The sequence below is a fragment of the Malurus melanocephalus genome, unplaced genomic scaffold (genome assembly GCF_030028575.1).
Source record: "Malurus melanocephalus ecotype Western Australia unplaced genomic scaffold, MMel_1.1 scaffold_205, whole genome shotgun sequence".
Classification (NCBI taxonomy): domain Eukaryota; kingdom Metazoa; phylum Chordata; class Aves; order Passeriformes; family Maluridae; genus Malurus; species Malurus melanocephalus.
The window spans coordinates 747,365-762,005 of NW_026623437.1; the positions used below are offsets into that span (position 1 = coordinate 747,365).

The window sequence follows — 14,641 nt, forward strand, 5'->3', positions numbered from 1 at the left end:
GCTGCCGCCCGCCTCCCGCCGCCGGCGCATCCAGCGCCGCCCCGTGCGCGCCGCGGGCGTGGGGCCGGAGCTGCGGAGCGGCCGCTCTCCTGCGCTCGCCCCGCCAGCCCGGGTCTTAAACGGAGGAAGCGGGGGGTGGCGGCTCCCCCGCCGCCTCCCCCCGCGCTGGGGAAGGGGGGATGCTCCGAGCGCGGCCCGCCGGCCCCCATGGGGGATTACGCGGAGCAGATCCCACCCCCGCTGCCCGGCCCCCCGCGGGGACCGCTCCCCCGGCTCCATCCCCGCCCGCCCAAGGACTCCGCGCCCCCCGGGGTGCTGCACAGGCGGAGCACGGCGAGAGCCGCTCCGGGGCGCGTGGCGCTGGCGGGACGGCCCCGCTCCGGTGCAAGCTCTGGTCCCCGCTCCGGTCCCCGCTCCGGTGCAAGCTCTGGTCCCCGCTCCGGTCCCCGCTCCGGTGCAAGCTCTGGTCCCCGCTCCGGTGCAAGCTCTGGTCCCCGCTCCGGTCCCGCTCCGGTGCAAGCTCCGGTGCCCGCTCCGGTGCCGGCGGCAGCGCTGCCCGCGGAGGGGGCGGCGGCGGGCGCGGACCGGGCGCCCTCCAGCGGGCTCCCCCCAACGGGAGAGGGCGACCGGAGAGAGGCGTCACCCGGCCGGGAGCTTTGTACCTCCTGCGCTACAGCCCGTCCGGACCGCCAGCTGGTTTAGAGACCTCACCTGGAGCCCCACCACGCACTGTAATGCACTGCTCTCTCAGTGAAGTGCTCCATCGTTTTGGTGAGCCTTTAAATGGGAGAAAACTGTGCTCACAGACAAGCACCGAGCACCCATGTATTCTGTAGTGACCTTTCCTTGCTGTAACTCACACWGTGCATCACAACTCTTACCTACAAAACATCCTCCTGTAATTTAATGCCTCTCTAGATTCTATGCACAGAGTRTACAAATTCCAATGTACCCTTTGCCTCCAGGACACACGCACTGCCCTTCGAGGAGTAATTCTTACTTCTAGAATTGAGAAATTCTTACTTCTAGAATCTAGATGATCAAAGCCTAGGAGAGTTAGGAAATGCTACAATGTCAGTAACATTACCAGTGTCAGATTCTGATTAAGTGTGTTAATAAAACACACACATGTACACTGTGAGACGGCCGTGGTGGATGTACACAGGCTTCACGTAGCTACTATTTCCAAAGCAGTTAAACCAGGTGAATCCATAGCATTTGTTGACAACCAGTTCCTGCTCTCTCACAGAGCCTGAAGATAAAAAGGMATCTCCAGATTTTTGTGAGACCCTCTTTCCTACCTCCTTCTCCCCCTCTCATTTCGATGGGCCTTTAAGGCCTTGCCTTAAAAGCTCTGTGAGAGCGGCAGAACACGCAGAGTGCTATCATTTTCAGGGAGATGCTCAGGTGCAACGCATCTTGTCCTGGTAGCTCTGATATCCAGACACTGAAAGAGGCAGGACTGACCACTCCTGCAGCAGCTGAAYTCCTGCCCCAGACCTTCAAACCCCTTTCCTAATGCTTTTTAGCCCCCAGCAYGCTTCTCCCACTTGGACCAGCTCGTGAAGCTCTGGATTGTGTATGCTCTTTGCACTTCAGCGACAAAGCAGAGGCTGTTCACTTAAAAGATAGCTTTATTCTGTCCTATCCTATCCTCCATGACTAGTRAAAAGTGTGACTGGCTCATTATGGAATGCACATTTTTCRTCTGGTCTGCCTGGCTCATCCACTYGTAGRTYRTATTTTGAAGGTACAACAGCTGAAAATCTGAAGTGCAGAAATAGATGTGAATGCTCGTCTAATTAAATAGCTAGAGCTTGATTGAAACGTGTAAAGATTACAGGGGCCTGGACACATGTGCAAACCAACACTCATGCAGATCCTGCAAGGCCTTTCAAAAGCACTTGGCACCTTGCTGCAGATGCCACATTAATCCTGACAGTGCTTTTAAATTTACTGGAAGGAGGAAAGTCAGTWTAAACAGGGCTTTTTAATAGGGCTAAGCTGCACCTCCTTTAGCAAGCACAAAACATTTCAGTACCTACATCAACAGCTAGAAGCACTCTGTAAGCAAGAGYACACCATCTTTCCCTAATTTTGACAGAACTGTTTTATGGTTAGTTTTATTGTTATAGCAGCACATAAACTTTTCTCCCCCCATCTGCCTTTGATTTGCATTGCTTAGCTGATATACTCAGCCAAGGCCTTGCTTTGCCTCTGAAGCTGTGGGATGGAAAGTACTGTGGGGAGAAGAGAAGGAATTTACTCTTGTCCTGCTCAACCCCACTGAGCTGACCTGTGTGGAACAGAGTGTTATATGTTCTCATGCAGAGCAGAAACAATGTCATCCTCCAAGGAAAGGAGGTGGCTATGAGTTGCAATGAAGCCCAGGAGGTGGCACTGGTAACAGCAGGTAAGCTTTCAAAGCTTGTCCCAGCTCTATTTTACCCCCAACTCAGAGATATGCAAGTCTGGAACCTCTTGCAAATGAAGTTTTCACAGCAGTGGAACAAGGACATCAGTTTGAAATCTTACTGTGCATTAGGGCTAACTCAGCTAGCACAAAACCTGAAGTCAGGATCCTGTGGAGCTGAAATAATTTTGTTTCCTTCCATTGAAGAAAGGCTTGTGCAGTAAAGGTCGAAATAAATGATCCAAACTTGCTTATTGCAGCCTGAATAAACCCTTCCATAGAAGGTTCCCTCCCTACTACTCAGCAAGCCACCCCTATGGTGCCAAATGGATTAAGAGAGTTGGAGTATGATAAAAAGCCATCAACTTGAAACATGGAAGAACATAAACTACYAAAGTACATTAACGGGTCTTGGAAAATTGTACAATTTCCTTTTTCAAGCCAGTACCTGAGTTCAGAGTCACAACTGAGAACCCAGACACCACTGTTCTGTACAATCTTGATGCCTCAGYTCCTGAGTCCCCAAGGTCACGTCATTTACCAGTAACTGCAAATCAATAGCCACAGAAATGCACATTTGAAGAYTTCAGGATGCTCTCCTTATTACTTCAAGGGCTTAAATATGCCATAATTTTGTGGCATGCCATAGTTCTCTGCAGCAGCATAGTCCTTCTAAAAATTTAATCACAAAAATGCTCATGTTTAAGGACTGAGCACAACATTTAAAGTAGGAAATGTTACTGTTCAGACCTTAACTAAAAAGATTAGCTATAAATACTCAGCACTGAAACCATCAGACAAGTTTCCAAGTGCTAATTAGCTRGCTGGGGAGCAATGTACACCATGTAACAGAAAATCTGGGAAAAAAGCAGACCCACAAAAGCTACTTAAGATATACAGTGTTTCCACCCATGTTTCAGAGTGCCATCAAACTGTTACACAGCATAACTAGGTGAGTCTTTTCCTTCTCTCTAATAAAAGGAAGCTTTTTTGGGAATATTTCCAGAACTCTTCCAGCTAGCCCAGACTCCTTAYCTATAGTCAGAGGGTCCACCAGCATAATCTGTAAAAGGACAGTGGTACAGGTTTTCAAAAATGAAAATTACTTTTATTTTTCACTTTGATACCCATAAGACTACAACTGCTCAACAAGGTAAACATTAACAGTTATACAAAACATATGTAATTATTTACAGACTTAGCTGTACAAAATAATTTAAAGCTTACAAAAGTTTCATGCAACCTCTGCTGACTGACTGACACAGTCTAGGAAATCTCCTTGAAGAAGCATAGAAGATCTTTGAATTTATTTGTTTAATGGATCAAAAAAAGGATGCTGCAAGGCTTCATCAAGAGTAATTCTTTTGGCTGGGTCATATTCCAGCATTCTGCGAACAAGGTCAAACAGACTTTGATGATCTGTGTCTTGGCAATGCATAAATTCCTGAAAGAAAAAAGTGGGAGGTATTTTAGAGAGAGCTTTCACAAGTGCAATCCAACAGAGCAATAAAAATGCTGTCTCCTACCTTCAAAGGCTTACAGCGTCTCCTGACATACCGGCCTGCAGAGCTGTGCTCATCCCAGTCCAACTGATCATGGTGAAAATAATGTTTTCTGCACGACAAGGGAAATAACAGTAAGATGGTGTCAGTGTATACAGCAAGCAGATCCTTCTCCAAGAAGGTTTAAAATGCCATTAAGTGCTCCTGCATGTATCTCTGCATTTCAGAACTAACATTCCTTTTAGTGCATATTTATTCACACATCTGCTTTTTTTGTTACTGTTGCCACAATAATTAGAACAGAGCAACATTTTATGAGTATTACTTGAACTTATTGCAATTGCTGCTTTCCAAGTTTTTTCCTGTTTTTCAAAATGCACTGTAGTCAACGGACAACTGTAACAAAAAATATACAGTGCCCAACCCAGAATTACTGGAATTCTACTGTAACATGAGTTACAGAATGATCTACATAATCTGGCAGGACAGCCTATGTAAGAAAGAAACTGGACCATCAAATCCGAGGTCCTCTAAATTTTGGACAGAGAGTCAGGGGAGAGCCCTGTGCTGACTGCTTCTCCTTGCAGTGGAAGTGAGAAACTCCTGCTGCATGCAGTTATCTTTGAAAGAGACAGATCACAAAAGCACATGTCTAAGGGACATGGAGGGGCAGTGGAAGAGGGTGACAGCTATAACAGCACACAAGGACCCTCTTCTTCCTCCCGATATAACTGTTCTGATGACAACAGGTTCTTCATTCTCAGAAAAATTGATAATTAATACTGTTCTGGTGACCGTATTTAGCTTAAAAGGCTTAGGAACATTCATACTGAAATTACAGTTCAAGAGGCTGACGATTCATACTAAAATCAGAAGACTACTGCCAACTACTTAAGATAACAAAAGGCCCATGAGTCTCTTTGTTGATGTGCAGCAACTCATAGCTAACAATGACAACTGTGCAATTTCTCCTGTAATGGAAAATACTAKGCAACTTACCACTTCTATAATGAACATACCTGGATTTCTTGATCATGTGAGAGGGCAGAGGCCCCAGTATTCTTTCCATCATTGCCAGGTGTTCTTTACTATCATGAGTCTGTGTGGAAAAAGCAATAAATGCACTGAGAACATTTTTCTYCTCTTAGCCACTTGGTAACAACACCCAAACTGCAAACAAAATGTTTGCCAGAGCACTRTCACTGTCATATCCTTAAACACTGCCACCTTCGATCATTAAAAACAAGATTATGCAATGCAGATTATACAAAATTTTCCACAGTTAAAATGACCCTTGAACAACAGTTAATAAACCAACTTTTGTACAAGTGTTTCTTTACTCTTCATTCCAACAGTATCGTGAAACTAGACAGGCTTCTTCATTCAAAATGCCAAAAAAAGATCATCTTAGATACTCTGAAGGGGATATCCAAGACAACATTTTCATATGTGGATGCTGGCTTTATAATCTCATCTACATAACCCTTAAAAAGCCCATGAGGTTATGCCTTTTATATAGTTAYGTACAAGTCATTAAAAGATTAAAATCAGCAGTCTGTAACAAAAGCATTCTATTTAAGTTTAGGTACACACCTGAAACACTGTAAATCCTAGGTAATACTCAATCAGAATACAACCAATACTCCACACATCACATGGCTGTGACCATCCCAGTGCTGCAAAATAGGCAAAGTTTGGTTTAATTTTTCATATATTCTCAAAATCTGTGAACCACACGGCACATGCCCAGCTTGCATACATTTACTGATCCCCATCCTACCCCCACCCTTAACCCTTGGTGGGAGAGAGAGGGAAAGCACCTTGTTTGGACTTCTGGTTTTAGAATCTTTTACTGTTTACTCAAAAACTTTAACACCTCTATTTGAGAGATGAGTGATTATCAGAACCATGAGCAACTACTCCAGTTAACAAAAACATGTGCATGAACAGCAATGAACTGTAAAGAAGGTCTGAGAGTCTTTACTGACCTAAAATAACCTCAGGAGCTCTATAGTGTCTTGTGGACACCAATGTGCTGTGATGCTCATCATCAAAAGTTGCACTTCCAAAATCAACGACTTTGATGTCGGTGTTTTTTAAAGTGCGCTCATCTCGTTTCTGCAAGGAATCAAAATGCTGTTAATACTTTTTAAAAGCATGCTTAGGCAAAACACATTATCACATTAGCTTCAAAGTACCAGCTAGCAGAAAAAGTGGAACAAAACACTTCCTCCAAATACTTTAATTCCTATTCRGCTCAATGCTCCAAGAAAGAAGAGCGGGTAACAAACAAAGAGATTTAATCTCAATACCCAAAATAACMGAGTAAAGACCATTCCCACAGTAACAAGAGTTCCTCTTTTGTTAACCTTAAGTTAGCTTCAGTTACTTGTTATCTCTTAGGTTTTTTTAAGAGAAGATTCAATGAAGACGAAGTAGTGCAATTCAAATTGGGAGAAACAAAGAACAAACTTACCATTTTGGCATTGTACTTCACAATGTAATCAGACTCCACAAACAAGATATTCTCAGGCTTTAAATCTGTGTGAGTTAGTTTATTATGGTGTAGAACTACAAGGAAAAAGAGAACAGTATTTCATAATTTATACATKAAAATTTCTAAAGGAAAAACCAAGACACAGCCACATACTTGATAAGAGTATTGAAATTTACTTACAGTTTATAGACTGGCAAATTTGATAGGCCATGTTCCTAATGTCATTAATATGAAATGGCAGAAAGCTGTTTTCCTTAATGAAGTCATAAGTACTAAGTCCCAGTAGCTCAAAAACAATACAAACATGGCCGTGGTGATCAAACCACTCCAGCATCTGGACACAGCGGCTTAAAACAGAAAAAAAAAGAAACCCAAATGAATATGTATTGAATAATTACTTTCCTCAAACCCTTTGTATGCTAACTCAAATTTCATACTTACAAATTGCTGCTTGGATCCATGTTGTTCAAGTGTTCCAACACCTGTATTTCTGAACGGGCTGCCTCCCGGTATCGACCAACATTTTTCACTATTTTAACTGCTACATGCATTCCTCTCCTTGAAAAGAAAGTAAAGCATGGCAAATTGGATCAATTATTGTCAAACACMCACAACCTCAAAGCAGCTTGAATTTAATAAAAGAAACACAGGAAGATTAAAGGTCATGGAGAATTATGAGTTGGATTAGGGGAATTTGATTTAAGCATGCTGCACTCAGCAAGAACAGTTTTCATAAAAAAAAGTAATCCTGATCTTTCTCAAATACTTATAAATATATGCTACATTAATGACTTCTCAGTGTTATTATCTCATCTGAAGTAGAATAAACATTGGGAMTCTGCCAGCAAAATGATTTCAAAATTAACAAAGCTCTCATTTGAACAAAAATCCTGCAAAAATTTGACTTTTTCCTGCAACTTGCACAACTTGTCCTGGCTCTTTTCCARTGCTCTTATGGAACCAGGGGAATTGAGTAACTTCTGAACTTTGGATTATGAGCAGTTTGYACCAGTGAAAACTGCCCTGCATTGAATGCCTGCATGCATTCAAACTGTAAGGCTGTTACTTAAATGGAACACAGGCACACAGTTCATTTCACTCGCTCTTAAGACAAGTTTGTCTCTGCAGAGCTCTTTCAAATCTTRACTTCAGAAGACTCCCTGCCCTCACAACAGTCTCAAACTCCAGAACAGACTTAACTTGTGAAAYGACAGAACAAACAAACCAAAGGTAGAGGAAAATACACTAAAACCATGTCATAGAACTGCYAAAATATAAAACATACAGTTAAAGTGGTTTGAGTTCCAACAACTGTTAGTGCAAATACCGAAGTAGTGGAGATTCAGTACGTTTCTTTTCCTTCACCAGACATGCTACCACATTAATCATTCAATCAAAAAAGTGTTGGTTACTACATTATTGTTGATTCAGAAAATTTTGAAAGGATAATTTTTATTATGACAACTGAGTAGAGCAATTTACAGCTCAACCAATTCCAAGCAACTGCTTTCCAGAAATTGCCTTCACTAAGATCCAAAACTACTTTCTCAGTATCTCACTGCATCAGCTTCTGCAGTCTCCCAAACTAAATTCTGCACTCTTCAGCTGCTTTCACATCCTCCAGTTACAGCAGAACTTACAGAAACAGAGAAATGTAATAAAGCAAAATAGAGTTCTCAATCATTTCAAAGGGCATTTGAACTGTAATTTTCCTTTAAGCAAAATTTCCTTGAGCTTTCATTTCTGATCTAAGAAGTATCTTTTATTATTATATCCACTTAGAAAGATAACCCAACACTTACATATCATGATCTATGCACTCCACTACTTTTCCAAAAGCTCCTTCTCCTAAAGTCGCAACAATTTCATCTAAAAAGAATAAAAGCAAGTTAGAATTATACAACTACTTAAAGGAGAATGAACATATTAATATAGATTTTAAAATGTGCCATTACAAAAGCATTATTACTTTAAATTTCAGCATCAGAATGCATTATTTTATTGGACAGGAGTCATGAAAACAGTTAGCCAAAAAACTATCTCTTGTTCTAATCTCATTTACTAATTGGAACTTTTTGAACACAGTATTTAAATTCTACAGAAAAGAAGATATGCAAAAAAACAAAAAAGCACAAAAAAAAACAGAACAAAAAGAGCAATGAGATTTCTTTAGCCCCCCTCCTCTGACATACTATTCTAAACAGATTTTTTTCTGAAAAGTTTTTTAAAAGTGTTGAAAAATGTTCTATACATCTTGCTCTTAGAACGTCTCCACTTTCACAGATCAGGTGACCCTCCTCATCATCCTCTACACTCCTGGATCTTTTCCTTCGGTGACTCTTCTGGAAACGGCACCAAGATCGTCCAGCCAATCAATATATCAGAGTGAATTCAGGGCAGAATACGCAATTCATTCAGCGGGGAGATATTCAGGCATTCAGTTACACACCAGGCCACGAACAGTTGGCAGGAGCAATTTCAAATTCAGTCCCCAGAAATTCACAGGGCACAGTTTATGTTACAGAAGAAAAACATGGCAAGGAACAGATTTTCAGATAAATACTTAAAGTGATACAAGCAACAGAAAAAAAACAACACAATTTTGTCTCTCAAACAGTGGCTTAATTGAAGACAGATTAAGACTGCAACACTGCTACTTCTAATGCTTTGCTAACAAATAGCAAAAAACCAGCATTTATTTACGTATCTAAACTCCCAGTCAGGTGAAATGTTCCTATTCTTAAAGCATCCACTCATGTAAACAATTTTAACTTCCCCCATGTTTAGAGAGAGAAGAAAAATTACTCTGAAGTCCTTAATCTGCATTGTATAATCCAATACACCTTGCTGCCTCTACTGCAGGAAAGTGGTATAAAACACCTGGAGCTGCAGATGCATCAGTGGGCATCATGCCAATYGTGAGAAATTCAGAGAGCACACCTTCAAAGAAGGCAAGCAACAAACTTATCCCATCTCACTAAGACATTAGGTGTCATTAGCTGAGCACAGGGCTTATCAAAGCTTTCTGGAAGTAGGTGTAGAATTGTTTGTRTCAATTTAAAGACATGCACATTCATACTTCCAATTCATGTTAAAAATGCATGTCATCTCAATTACTTTTAGTAATAGGATGGATGGCATCTCACAGTCTACCTGGCAAAACATAATTCACTAAGCTGCAAAGCTAAGGAACAACTGTACTTCAAAATAGGAAAGCTACCTGTCTTTAACTTCACAACATTTTTCAGATCAGTCCCAGTGATTGTGACTACCAACCACCTACATTCCCAGTGTACAACTAGTACTGATGATAATCCCACCCCCCACCCAACACTGATCCAAGAATCTCAACTAACAACATATTCACATGCTCCACAAATGGACTCAAATACAAATCCTTTTTTAATAATGTATTTCTTATAGTACCGTGGATCAGGAATTGCAGCTCTAGCACTCATTTAAGAAGTCTATTACCACTAATTCATTAATAATAAAGTTAAAAATTACTCATACCGAATGCGATTGGTGACTGGAGCAATGATGTCTCTTATGCTTCCTTTTATGACTACTTTTCCTGCTCCGACCAGAGGATTTGCTATAGTGATGATGGTGACTCTTTTCATAGTCTCTGTGATAATGCCTGTGGTCATACACTTCACAGAAGTCATTTCTGTATTCCTCAACATATCTCCGGTCATGATGGTCTCTTTCATTTATGGCTCTATCGTCCAAATAATGACTGAAAATATATTTTAAGTGAATGTTCTCCACTTCAAAAAACTTGAGGTTCCAACAAGATAAGTGACCTGAGCTGAGTTACACAGTATCTGTCTTTACAGCAAAAATGTTTTTAATTGAATCCCTCCCCAAAAATAGTGGAGCTTTTGATGTTACTTTATTAGGAATTTAAGAATATTGTCAGTCTCAAATACATGGCTGCCATCCACATGAACAATGTATCTTCTGTCCACAGATTGCATGGTAAGAAACTCAGACTTAAAAAGGAGAAACACTTCCTAGAATATACTGAGCAACTTCATTACARCCTTAAAAGTCACACAAACCACTTCCAATACAGAAATCATCCCTTATACACTTTCAAAGCTCCAGATGTTCAAGAAAAAAAAAACCTAGARACTGAGAGAAGTACTACCATTTTAAGTGCTCTGCAATGAACATTAAAAACTCAGATTATCTGGAACAAGGATCTCTTGCACAGAAACCAGACCATTAAGAAAGCTGCTAGGCATGGGGTCCCCTCACTGCTGCACACCTACTCCTTCCAGCATTTTATAAGCATATGTATGAGCTCTTTAGGGAAAAGATCAAAACCAAACAGAAAAATACATCTTTCCAGTGAAAGCAGCATGGCAAAAATACACAAACCACCTCCAAATTAATAAGAGAAATTAATACTTACCATTCTGTTAAAAGAGTAAACAAACCTTCTCCTTCTTTTGTTCACATTAAATTAAAAGGCATCCTTTTTACTTGAAATTTAATATGGATTGTTTTCAATACCGATATTTAACTTACACCAGTGAGACAAACTAGTAACATTTATTTGTTTTTATTAAAGAATTTCTATTTAATGACTCAGATGCTGTGTTACCAACAACCTATTAAGCATGTCCTAACTGAGTCAAACCATAAGGAACTGACAACTCTGGGCATTCAAAAACTCCTACCCCAAAACYACATTTACTTTAGACACGGTAAGAAACATTTGTACTATTCAATTCAGAGTCTTATACCTTTCTGAAATGCGACTGGGTTTATAGTGCTTGCTCTCTTGGCCACTGCTGTGGGACCTCTTTCTGCGCTTGCGGCTGCTGCTGTGCTTCCTTTGATCCCAGCTCCTCCTGTCGTCCCACTCAGGACAATGGGATTGCTTTGAATGCCTCATCTCCCACTGGAAAATATAATAACAATAAWAAAAACAAAATCAACAAACACATATGTAGGTATAAATCAACAATTGTAGCTTGATCAAGTATGACAGAATTAAAAAGACCCATTTTTCCTCAGCTCCCTCTGCCCATTAATTCAGTTTGGCAAGCACACACAGCTTCCTCATCCCAACACTAACACTGTTATGAAACACAAACCAAGATTAAATAGGCCAACTCATCTTCATTTAATAGCTTCAAACATGTCATTAAAGCCTCTTTCAAATAAACTCTCAAGTGACTAAACAGAATAGTTTCCTTAAAGAGCCTTCTATTGGAAGAAACCTTCCTCCCCAAACATCATCTTAAAAACAAAACCTGGATTTAGGTCTTCATACTTAATTGTAAAGTTATCTACATGAAAATCAAGTATGTACAATCAGTCTAAAAACTTCTCTCACTCAACTATTTGCAGAACACCAGGAAACAGCCACTTTTAGCAACAACTACTGTGAACTCTGATGGATTAACACAACAYTTGAGCACCTGGAACCAAGCCACAACTTTTGTACCCTATTAGCATGCAGGACTGTGGGTGTTCTACAGTTCAGCTGATTTGCCAAAGACAAAACCCACCAGCTTCTCTTGCTGGATGCTAGGTGCAGGAATTCTTTGTTCAAACAGGTACATGCACAACTGAAAAATAAAAAGCAAAGTAAAACACGGCTGTAGAATTAAAGAGTATAACAAGAACAACTGTTATTTTTTACTCATCTATGGCAAGAGTTTCTTGAAAGTAAGGATAACTTTCTCTATTTATTCCAGTATATTCCAAAGAATGAACTTACACAAGGTAATAAAAAGTTCCTGTACTAAGTAGCAACAGTGAGAACAATAGCCTAGAGACAATGACAGCAAMAGAGTAGAAAAATCATGACTGCAAATCATGTGTAAATTGTGCAAATCTGTGTAAATTTACAGAGAACAATGCCTCTATACAAAGAGGAGGCATTAAGATGGAAACTCCTAGAACATGCAAATAGCAAGCTTATTCTGAAAAAACAGTTTTTTCTGATACTGTMACAAGATCTGTAAAAAGCTGGTAATTAAAAAATAAAACCACAGACGTGCAACACTTTTTACAGAATTGCATTTTAAAATACAAATACAGTGCAAACAGAGGGAAAAACTGTGTAAAGTAAGTGCCTTGAACACTTTATGGGTCAGTCATGATCCAGATCTCACAAAATCTTTTCCACTTACGATATTTCAATAAAAAAAAGAAAATASTAATGTTGCGAATGGCAAACAAAAACACCTGAAAAATTAAAACCAGCTTGATTTCATTTACAAGCTTTAATWTCCTTTCTTCTAACACAGCTCGAAAGCCATTTTCCTCTATTCTCACCTTACATAACTCAGGTTCTCAAGCACACTCAGATTTCACTCTTGAGGTGCAGAGCTACACACACTCACTTATAAAGGAACTGAAAATTTTACTTATGGTTGCGTAGGGTCTTTTTTCTTTCCCCACTAGGCAGAACGCAGGCTGTACTAAGGCTCTGTAATGGACAACTATCTAAATAAAATCACCATTAAACTGTCCTGCAGAGAAGAGCTTGGGGGCAGAARGATGGATATTTGACATAAGAAACTGGAGAAAACGCTTTGTTGAAGAGTAACTACCGCTTAACTACACTCAAATGCACACAGCATTATTGAAATTAAGATTCAAATTGCAAATTCTGTCCCCAAAGGAGCCAAGGAAATTCAAATGAGGAGGAAATGGCCAGAATCGGTCTGAGTCCATTTTAAGGTASGAGCCACCTTAAGATTTTTGACTACTGCGCTCTCCCTCTGATTTTATGCGCCGAAGAACTTCACTTATGTAATACTGACAGCTGCCACGAACATATGCATTCCTGTAGCATGTGGAACCAATCCATATCACAAGCAGTTTTCACTCCCACATTTTGCCATAAGGTTCCTCAAGCAGGAGCCATTCCCCTCTCGAACAGATCCATACACATACGGGCCACGAAAGCCCCGCCGTAAGCTGCCTACACAGCAATTTCTAAATGCCTCTCCTCAAAAACTTGGCAGGCGGACGAGGTCAAAGGCTTATTCCTTTGGGATGGCCAAAGTACGACACCGCAGGTCCTGGAGGGGACACCCGCCGCCCCAGCCCGAGGGCACCAAGCCCATTTCCACGCCACGTTTCCCCGGGAGAGGCCTCCAGGCCCGGCGGGGAGGAAGGGCCGGGCCCCGCCGCCACCTGGGCGGGCGCCAGGCGAGCCCAGCTCCGCCCGCCCCAACCCCCCGCACCTCCGCAGAGACCCCCACAGGGCTCCTGTGCCGAGGATCCTCCTTTCCCCTCATCATCCCCTGAAACAGCGTTTGACCGAGATAACGCAAGCAGTTCTCCCACCCCCACCCCCCGCCCTGCGTTCGCTCCGTTTCCCCTTTGCTTCGTCCCCCCTTGGAAATAGAAAGGAGTGAGGAAAAAAAGCGAAGGTGAAAAGAGAACGAAAAGGAGCCGCCCTCACCACTTACAACTGGAACAGAAAGCGAGCGAGCTCTGTGTCCGCCCTGCGCGCACAGACAAAATGGCGGCGGAGAGCGCGGAGAAGCGGCTTCCTCCTTCTCCCTCGTTCTCGCGGCGTCTGTGCGCMGTGACGTCAGACGCACGGCGTGTGGGCGGGCAGGGCGGGAGCTSCGGGGAGCGGCTCCACCCCTGAGGCGGTGCCACCGCTATGGCCGCATCTCTGAGGGGAATGGGGGTGTTCGTTCTTCCCTTTCCGTCCCGTCCCATCCTACCTCACATGGTGGGCATCGCCTTTACCCAAATCCTCCATGGTTTTGTGGCCCAACTCCATGGAGGGGTTCAAGCAACGAGGGCGAGTTCAGAGGCCACCCCCGAGCGGCGGGCCTGCCCTCCTCTGGTGCCTCATCAAACATTTGTAGCAATAAAGAAATCACCCCATTACTCCTAAGCGCCAATTAATTTATTCCGGCGAACTCGCCAAACGTAGCGTTTAAACAATTCGGTCCGTAGTTAGACCTGTGTTCGAGCCGTTCCTGTGCGATGGTCACGGTAAAAACCCAATAAAATATTTTGTCTGCAATTTTCAGCGGCTCCCTCCGCCGTGAGGAAATGCATGGATTGCTGTGCGATTCCTGATTCATTCCGGAGCGCTGTGGGATGSTGGATCCGGCTGAGTCATGTCCCGGCTGAGTAAAACCCGTCCCAGGCCTGAGTTACTGCGGGGTTAACGCTGAACTGCACAGGGAATTTGTTATCAGCWGCGACTCCAACCAGCACTCGGACTCAGCATTTAAT

General features: G+C 42.2%; 1 protein-coding gene across 4 annotated transcripts; it reads right to left on the reverse strand.

Moving 5' to 3' along the window:
- Window positions 1-3,510: 3,510 nt before the first annotated feature.
- CLK4 (CDC like kinase 4) lies at window positions 3,511-13,981 on the reverse strand. Of its 4 annotated transcripts, none has more exons than XM_057373689.1 (14): window positions 13,855-13,981; window positions 11,938-11,997; window positions 11,167-11,324; window positions 9,926-10,151; window positions 8,664-8,754; window positions 8,215-8,281; window positions 6,854-6,970; window positions 6,593-6,759; window positions 6,392-6,486; window positions 5,904-6,033; window positions 5,509-5,591; window positions 4,935-5,014; window positions 3,940-4,027; window positions 3,511-3,857 (listed from the first exon to the last, which is right to left on the reverse strand). In XM_057373689.1, the coding sequence occupies exons 2-14, from the start codon at window positions 11,989-11,991 to the stop codon at window positions 3,720-3,722; spliced, it is 1,494 nt and encodes a 497-aa protein (XP_057229672.1). In that variant the 5' UTR covers window positions 11,992-11,997; window positions 13,855-13,981; the 3' UTR covers window positions 3,511-3,719. The 4 variants fall into 4 exon arrangements, with proteins under 4 accessions (XP_057229672.1, XP_057229671.1, XP_057229674.1 ...); XM_057373688.1 differs by having other exon boundaries at window positions 13,848-13,981; XM_057373691.1 differs by lacking the exon at window positions 11,938-11,997.
- Between the last annotated feature and the right edge of the window lie 660 nt (window positions 13,982-14,641).